Source organism: Pinus tabuliformis, chromosome 6 (assembly GCF_031772625.1).
Source record: "Pinus tabuliformis cultivar Carrire ecotype Pingquan chromosome 6, CPIR1, whole genome shotgun sequence".
NCBI classification, from domain to species: domain Eukaryota; kingdom Viridiplantae; phylum Streptophyta; class Pinopsida; order Pinales; family Pinaceae; genus Pinus; species Pinus tabuliformis.
In genome coordinates, this window is record NC_142292.1 from 284,617,665 (window position 1) to 284,627,422 (window position 9,758).

Genomic DNA, 9,758 nt, shown 5'->3' on the forward strand with positions numbered 1-9,758 from the left:
TTATTATTTTAATTGGAAATCTTCAATTAAATAATAAAATTTAATTACGTCTCTCCCAATCTAAATTTCTTATTAGCATGATTCACTACCTTCATACCATTTTTAACAACGTTTTAACATGTGGATTAATTTCCTTTTTGGTGCACAATCTCCGCCTTTTAAGACAATATGGTGCAGTGACCCAACCCGTACAGATCATTACGACAAACTAAGAATAGCAGAGAAGATGAAAGGTTGTACAAACCAGCATATTTTTCAAACAACTAATCCAAGATCAGTACCTTAAATTTTTCATGAAGATATCATATTGAGAATGTTTGAAAAATGGTGAGAACTTCTACAAGGGTGTTGAGGAAAGAGTTAAGATTTCATTGTTTTGATTTTTTTTTGTTAAATCAGAAAAACCAATATTAATGGAGATATTGGTATTTTTTACCAAATTTTGTGAAGTGACTAAATGTAACTTTAACCATTCACCTTAAGATTTTATTACAATATAATTTCCTAAGTCTATTTAATATCTTCATTATCATGACAACCAAACCTAAAGGTTCCCTGACCTAGAGCTCTGCAACCTCACGGATGCACAGGCCTCTGCCGCCATCTCTGAACCCTACTGGTACAACTCGGGCAACGCAAGGCAAGTGGCTGGTCTACGGTTGATACACCTAGATGGCTGCGCCTGCAGGAGGGGAAGGCTTTGCCTCCCCTCCTTCGAATGACATCTCCAGCGGAATAGCAAAGAGTTCGCCGCCGCCCCCTCCTGAAACCAACCGCGAGAAAAAGAACTCGAAAACTAATGAGCACGAAATCCCTGCAGACAAGGTGGCTGCCACGGATTCGGATACAGAACAGGCTCCAAATGGCTCTGCGTCACAGCCAAAGGCGACTTCGGCTACCTGCATTCCCAAATCGACAGAGCGCATCAAGATTGAACTGCCCAGTCACCGAATCAATGAAGAAATACAGTACATGCAAGACCACGCTCTGATAGGCAAATTCTTGGGATTCTGGCCGACAAAACGCGCCCTGAATGGCTGGATAGAATCCAAATGGAAACCCAAGGGACAGGTAACACTGCAACTAGGACCAAAGGGCTTTTTCACAGCCATATTTAACTGCCTGGAAGATAAGACCAAGGTATTCGAAGGCGGCCCTTATTTTTTCAACTCTTCTGGACTTTATCTTACAGAATGGAAGCCTCGATTTGACCCAAACAAGGAAGACTTCAGTTGGGCTCCGGTTTGGATCAGAATGTACGGTCTCCCAGTGGAATATTGGAAGGAGGACACGCTTGCCGACATTGGCAACAGATTAGGAACCTTCATCAAAGTAGCAGAGGAGACAAAGAAACGCAAGTTTACCTCATATGCCCGGATCTGCGTCAAAATGCACCTGACCAAGACTTTGGCAGACTCGGTAAGTCTCCTTCACGAAGATTTTGAATGGGAACAAACTCTAGATTATGAGCACATTCCTTTTCGCTGCCGTAAGTGTCATGCCCATGGGCATCTTTTTAGGGATTGCCCTTTAAATCATTTCTCCAAAGCCCATCCTACTGAACCACAAACAGATTCAGAAGGCTTCATCTCAATACCCAACCGCCGTAGACATCCCAAAAAGCATCAAGGTACCCATGAGACCCCCTTCAGATTTGTTGCTAAGAACAAGTTCTCGCCTCTTGCCAACCAGGATCCTCACAGCAGCGAGCCTCTGCACTCCAACTCTCAGCCCTCTTCCTCTCAGGCTCACCATGCAGATAAATCTGCGGCTAAAATCATCTCAGAGCTCTCCTCCCAATCTCTCCCGGAAGATAACCCTAAGGAAGACTCAAATCCTAGCGGCCCTTTGGTCGGAAAGGGGAAAGCTCACATGGATCCCAAGCAATTAGAATCTGACATGGACATGGATGCAGCAATAGCTCTAAGTCTACATACCTTGACCGAGGAGGAGGAACAGAATGTACCCAGCAACATGGATCAGGATCCGGAGAACATTATCATAGAAGGCATAGACATCTTAAAACTTGAAACAGCTTGCAAGCAAAAAGAATACAATTCTATCCCTCCATGGCAAATCGAGCGACTGGAAGGAGTCTTAACCAAAGTTCAGCACAACAAACATCTAGGTATACAAGGCGGAAGTCCATGGGATGCAAAGAAGATCCTCAAAGATAGCAAAAAGAGAGGGCGCAAGACGGACCTGCAAAGAACCATTGCAGTAGGGGAATTGCTTGTGGAATCAGGGCGATTCCCTAAGCTGACTAAGTTCTACAAACCTGCATCACATTTACCATGAAGCTAGTCTCATGGAATGTAAGAGGACTCAACAGTCCCTCGAAAATTAGGATGATCAAGAACTTGATACAGCAAGAAAAACCCTCGCTAGTTTTTCTTCAAGAAACAAAAAAAAGCACAACAGCTATGGACAAGGTTAGAAACAAGATCTGGGCCGGCAGTAATCTAATGTCAGTCGGAGCTTCAGGAGCATCGGGTGGATTAGCAATACTATGGAACCCACAAGTCCTTAATCTCTACGACTTCCATGCTGCACACTTTCTCATACAAGCTTCCTTCCATCTTATAGGAACACAGATCCATGGCCATTTAACCAATGTCTACTTCCCGCAAAATAATCAACACAAACTGGATTTGTTGAATACACTGTCCAGTTTGAATGAGAATAGACAATTCCCGCTCTGGATAAGCGGTGGAGACTTCAACATTATTCAATCGCTGGAGGAGAAAACAGGGGGAAGATCACGATTGGAAACTGACAGCAAAGGGTTCAGAGACTTTATTCAGGACAACAATTTAATGGATATTCCTACTTCCAATGGGATCTTTACCTGGACTAACAAGCGCAGCGGGGTCAATCACATCGCCTCTAGACTTGACCGATTCCTCCTTTCAGATAATGCAATCCACTTGGGCGGCGACTTCAATGCGTCAATATTACCACACGGAGGATCTGATCACTGGCCCATTGTGCTCCACTGGTCGAGGCCGGGTGTAAGATGCAATCGACCCTTCCGCTTCGAAGCTTTTTGGCTCACTAATACAAAATTCCGGCAGATTGTGGAGGACGCTTGGAAAGCTTTTAGACCTCCAGAAGGGGCCAAAATGTTTCAATTTCAACAAAAATTGAAAAACCTTAAACAGGTTCTCAAAAATTGGAACAAAACCCAATTCGGCAACATACAGGAGGATCGACAAAGACTGGAAAAACAAATGGAGAATCTACAGCAAACCATTATTGAAGAAGGCCGTACAGAGGAGCAGTCACAGCAAGAGCAGATCCTTTGGCATAAATTAGAAGAACGAAGAAAGCAAGAAGAAATACTATGGCAACAGAAATCTCGAATCAATTGGCTAAAAGAAGGTGAAAAAAACACAAAATTTTTTCATAGAACTGCTGTTCAGAGGCGCATGCACAATAACATCACCTTCATCAACAATCCGCAGGGCGAACGGGTAGAAAGCCATGAAGACATGGAAAAAGAGTTAACACATTACTTTCAAGATATTCTCAAAGAGCCAGAAGGAAACAAAGATGCAGAGATTAAAGCCATCACTCAGCACATTCCTCGAATCATAACTGAGGAGCACAACAACAAATTACTCCAGCATATATCCCTAAAAGAAATTGAGGAAGCAATGAACCAGCTCAAAGATGGCAAAGCACCGGGGCCGGACGGTTTCACGGCAAACTTCTACCACGCATTCTGGGATCTAATTAAAGTAGAAGTTTGGGAGCTGGTGGAAGAATCGCGAAGCATGCACTGGATCCTTCCAGCTCTCAATACCACCTTTATAGCGCTAGTTCCAAAATGTGCAGAACCAAGCAAGCCTGAAAGCTTTAGACCAATTGCATTATGTAATGTCATATATAAGCTTATATCTAAAGTCATTGCAAACCGACTCAAACCTCTGTTACCCTTGCTCATCTCTCCGGAACAAACAGGATACGTTGAGGGAAGGCAAATTATGGACGGGATCATTCTATCAAATGAAGTGATTCACTCTCTCAAGATCCTCAAAAAGCCAGGTATGCTTCTCAAGTTAGATTTATCAAAAGCTTTTGACAAGCTTAGTTGGAACTATATTCAAAAAATGCTCATCGCTTTTGGCTTCAGTCATACTTGGACAAGATGGGTCTTTAATTTAATTTCCTCCCCAAGCTTCTCTGTACTGTTAAATGGTTCTCCTTCACAACCCTTTCGGCCTTCAAGGGGCATTAGGCAAGGGGATCCATTGTCGCCTTTTCTCTTCGTTCTCATGGCGGAGGGGCTTGGCAGATTGTTGAAGGCGGCTATCTCTACTCAAATGCTAAAAGGAATTTCGGTCCATGGCTCTCCTCCTCACTCCCATCAACAATTTGTTGACGATACTTTGTTATTTGGCCACCCATCCTCAAAGGAAGCCTCAGTTTTTAAATCTCTGCTCTCCATCTTCTCAAAAGCCTCTGGAACCTCCATCAACTCTTCGAAATCCCATCTATTTTTCTTTAACACCCCCCTCTCCACTCAAAGAAATATCGCTAGAATTATGCAGTTTACTATCTCTAAACTCCCGTCAACTTATCTAGGAGCCCCCCTTGCTGCGGCTGCAATCAATCATTCCTCCTGGCAGTCACTTCTTGACAAATTTGAATCCAAACTCTCACTCTGGACGTTTCGAGCTCTCAACACAGCCAGTAGGCTTGTACTGATCAAGTCGGTTCTCCAAGCCTTGCCTTTATACCTCTTTTCCCTTGTAGCGGCACCCAAATGGGTCCTCAAATCAATCCGCAACCTACAGCGCAATTTTCTCTGGGGTTCATCGGGTCTCAACAGAAAGTGGGCACTGGTAAAATGGTCTGAAGTATGCAAACCCAAATCTGAGGGGGGACTAGGACTTAGAGACCCGCTGCATAGCAATGACATCATGGGAGCCCGCATGTGGTGGAACTGGCTCACCAAGCCAAATGCCCTATGGGCCAAATTGTGGCAAGCCAAGTACGCCCCAGGCAGCCAATGGAATGATCTAATTAGAATCAATTCCACTATTCAAGGTTCTCCCATATGGAATGCCGCCAAACCCCACAGTAAATTCATACAAGAACATTGCTTTTGGGAGGTGCACTCTGGAAACTCAGCCAAATTTTGGGAGGACTCGTGGCAGCAGCTCCCCCCACTGACTACAGTTTTTCACAAGCCTCTATGGCAAGAGCAAATGCAACAAGCAGGACTCACACAAGTCAATCAGTTTTGGCAGCACTCTGATAGCACTGACTTCAGAACCTGGAAAAAGGCCAGCCTTTGGCAAGATAATTGGCAAAGCGAAACTTATGAGGAAATAGAGGAAGAACTCTCATACAGGAAAATCAGATACTCCACTCAACATGACCGACTTCGATGGGGACATAAACACAAAGGCACATTCACAACTCAAGAAGCCCATCAGCTCAGATATAATGGAAACCAACCAATCAAGGACCCGATATGGGAAAAGATCTGGAGACCAGAAATATGGCCCAAAATCTCCACCTTCCTATGGCTGCTTAGTAAACGAAGAATATTAACCTGGGACAATCTGATAAAGCGAGGTTTTGTGGGGCCATCAAGATGTCCGAACTGTAATATTGCCTCAGAAACAATAGGACATCTTATGGAGTCCTGCTCGTTAGCCAAGATAATATGGGGGAAAGTAGAGAGCTGCCACATGAGAACAGAGGCCAGGACAGAGGACATAGCTGAAAACCTAAGGAAATGGAATCCCTCTCCCTACAAAAGTCAGCTACTCAATCACTTATGGAGACTCCTACCAGGTTTCATATATTGGATTCTCTGGAAAGAACGAAACCACAGAATCTTTAATAACTCTTCCCGGCCCCTGGAAGCCTTATGGATCATTCTCACCAATCAGTTGCAAGAAACTTTGGCCCTTAAAGCTTGGTCAGACACGGATATGCCAGATACTCCATTAGAAGGCAAGATCCTGAAGGCTTGGAACATAAATCTCTCACTGCTCCAGAAAGAAGGTGTCAGACCCACTCTCAGCAGTTCCTCTCCTTCTAGCTGGTCCCCCCCTGAGTCTGCGTCCTACAAGATGAATTTCGATGGGGCAGCCAAAGGAAATCCCGGACTGGCAGGTTATGGAGGACTCTTTCGTAATCACACAGGGGAAATAATCCAAATTTTCTATGGATCTCTAGGTAAAGATACCAATAATGTGGCCGAACTAGAAGCTTTATGGACAGGACTATGCATTGCAGAACAGCACAACTACTTCCCTTTGGAAATAGAAGGGGATTCATTAATCCTGATCAATGCCGCCCAAAGACTCCAAGCCGGTACGCCGGCGGCCAAGGTTGCCACGAGTTGGAGACTATTAAGCAGATTAGAATCATTGGAGGAGAAACTTCACACCACTCAGAGTATAGAGTTCAAACATGTAAGAAGAACAGCGAACAAGGTGGCAGACAGACTAGCCAACAAAGGAGCCTCTCAAGCTATCTCTTATTTTACTGGCTCTCTGAACAATTCCGAAGATGACAAGCTCAATTATGACTGTATCTCTCAGGCGAAGAAGGATCTCATCGCCCCGGATGCGGGTGATTAAAAACGGAAAGAATGACACGGGCCATCACGTGGCCGAGTGTCAAGACCACATGCAAAGGTGGTACCATGGGGTGAAGGCGTTAAGGCGTTTTAATGTGGTGAAGGCCGGAGATGAGACGGCATTAATGCCTGTCCTCTCGGCTCGAGGGAGGCAGGTGAGCAGTCGAGCGATGGAGAGGTTTAAGCGGGGGAGTATGGCTGGTTTGCGGAAGTATGGAGCGTCTGGTGGAGAGACCCTCCTCTGTGCTAGCCGCAAGGTGAATGCAGAGCCGAGGGGGGAAACGGGAGAATGTGAGATTGCGACACATCGTGGGAGGAAGACTGTGAGTTATATGCTGAATGTCTTATTGATAATTCTTGCAGTTCGAGAGGTGAATTTGCTCGGTCAATGGGTTCGTAAGGCGAATTTGCTCTGTCATAAGGCTCGAGAGGCGGATTCAGGAATTGGGGGTAGGTTTTGGAAGTGGGCTCTGGAAGCCTGCTCGTGGTGCAGGCCCTCAAGCCTGGTTCTGGAAGCTAATCGCTATCTGGTCCTTGACGCTAATTCCTGGAGCTCGGGCACATTAAGGTATTGGACTCCTGAGGCCAGAGATCGAGAGTGGTGGTGGAATTCGCTATTGCTACTGGGAGTAGCGTTAATTCTGGTGACTGTTCACAGCATAGACTTTGAAAGGCATTTAAGTATGCCGCGAGACAGGTTACGAATGGGTAGCCGGAGGGGAGGAATTCAAGGTCGCGCTCCGCCGAGAGATGACCATCACTCCCCTTCTTCTTCAATAGAAGTCACCTCTCAGCCTTGTTGGTTCCAGGATAGCAATGACGAAGTGGGAGGGCATAAGGAGAGCAGCCCAAGTGAAGGTGACAGTCACAGAGAGCTTCCCATGCTCAGGTATCGCCTCCCCTGTCCGCATGTCAATTCCTCTCTGATCGTGACAATTGCAGTGGAGCATGGCACTGAGCCTCAACAGCATAGGCAGCATCCCAGTGGGGATGACTCCCCTGTTGCTGGCCTTCCCGTGGGTGAAGAAGGGGGTGGGGCTCAGCCCGAGCTCATTCCTGGGATGGAATGGTCAGTTTCGGGTCCCGCGGGAGGGAGGAAATTGGAACGCCCTGGCCTCAATCCGAATCCAAACGCTGACCCCTCGGCACGAGCAATCACTCATCCGCCTGGTTTGTGTAAGGGCAAGCAGAAAATGGAAGACTCCGACCTCAATCTGGATCCTGTAGCTGATACCTTGGTGCGTGCTGCTCCTTGGCCCGGTCCGAGGGAACTTGCCAGAAATGACAGTCCTCATAAAATCATTCAGCTCTCGGATTCGGAGAACACGCTCCACTTCGGATGCAGAATTGCAGAGCAGCCCCAGTCTATGGACGAAGAATGATGTTGGCATGGTAATTTATGTTTTGTTTGGGATTTTCCGGGGCAATTCAGTTACATTTTCCATATGTTGGCTTTACAGTCCAAATGTCGCTTGTAAATGTCCAAGTGTCCAGTGTATACGTCCAGTGTTCTATGTCTTTGTCCGTGTCAAATATGTTTATGTGCATCATATGTTCAGTCCAGCAATGGACAGTCTATCAGTGTTATGTAATAGAGTCAGCAGGAGTACAGCGAACCACCCAATTTTGAACTCTCTCAAGTTGGGTGCTGCAATATGGGCAAGGCCAAGGAGCCTGAGAAAATCCACTTAAACCTTGCCCTCTGTAATCTTTTTTGTATATTTGTTTTGTAAAGATAATAGAAGTAGTCATATTCAGAAAAAAAAAAAAAAATATCTTCATTATCATAAAAACCAACCTATATTCATCTTAACTCCACATCTACCACTCTTAGAGGGATGAAACCTATTTATCCCTCCCAGCACTTGGTAGACCCGAAATTAAGATGGATCTAAGATGATAGAATTTCCCCTTTATATAGTCTATGCTCACATGAATACCATGGTATTACCATGGGTTATCATAAACCTGGAACTTAAAAACTATTATTAGTAATTTATAAAAATTAATAAAATTAATAATTGATTTTTATTTTATTTTTTTTATTTTAACCAAGTTAAAATGTTTAAGTCACATTAAATTACAAGATCCATTTTTACTCTTGATCTACAAAGCCCCGAGAGGGATCAAATATTTTTTCACTCTATGTTAGTTTGCATATCACGATATTTGATCCAAAGTAAAAATGGATCTATGCCATTTTAATTCCCCCTTTAAATAGGCTCCATTCCATGTGAATACCATGGGTCAATACCATGTGCCATCTTTATTTTTATTAATAATAATATTAGGGTTAATAATGTTTCTTTGCATGGTATTAATAATAATTTGGCCCATGGTATTTGGCCCATAGTCTTCACCTAAATATAAAACATTTTTTGGGTGTTCGTAAATATATGGTGGGTTATGGAGTAAATATAAAAAATGTTTTATTTATTTATCATACCTCTCGTTTATTTATATTTTTATTAATTTACCATACCTCTTTTATAAATATGGTATTTGGCCCATAGGATTCAATTAAATAAAACCTCTTTTTTTAGCCTTCTTAAATAGAAAGAGGGTTATGGACTAAATATAGAAAGAGGTTTTATTTATTCACCATACCTATCGTTTATTTATATTTTTATTTTTACGAGAAATTTTTCGGCGTAAATCACAAGATAAATCATTTATCGACGCGTTTCGAACCAACCAGTGTGGTTCATCGTCAGGACAAGTTGAAGAATTAGATCCAGCTTTGCATGTTAAATAGTTTGAGCAGAGCCTCCAATGGCTAACTAGAACAATGGCTAAATTTGACTTGGGACCTGGGTAAAAAAACCAATTATTTAATAAATTAAATGGAAAAATAAATATATAAATTATATATATATATATATATATATATATATATATATATATATATATATATATAGATATATAGATGTATATATAAAGAATTTTAAAATAGGTTGTTAAGTTAATAGTTAGTTCAAAAAAAAAAAATATCTTTATCTATATATATATATATATATATATATATATATATATATATATATATATATAGATATATATATTAGAATAAAATAATATTAAGTTAATTGGATATCTAAAAAAAAAAAAGAAAGAAAGAGCAACCCTATCACTCCTAGGATCTATGGTCTCCCCAAAACTC

The 9,758-nt window shown here is 42.8% G+C and overlaps 1 protein-coding gene across 1 annotated transcript; it reads left to right on the forward strand.

The window, feature by feature from the left end:
• Positions 1-2,423: 2,423 nt before the first annotated feature.
• LOC149258460 (uncharacterized) lies at positions 2,424-6,602 on the forward strand. The gene has a single exon (XM_089417981.1). It carries the CDS (start codon positions 2,424-2,426, stop codon positions 6,600-6,602), a length of 4,179 nt encoding a protein of 1,392 aa, XP_089274107.1.
• Positions 6,603-9,758: the final 3,156 nt, after the last annotated feature.

Coding starts and splice junctions, on each gene's coding strand:
- LOC149258460 (XM_089417981.1), top strand. CDS start 2,424: ATGGACAAGGTTAGAAACAAGATCTGGGCCGGCAGTAATCTAATGTCA.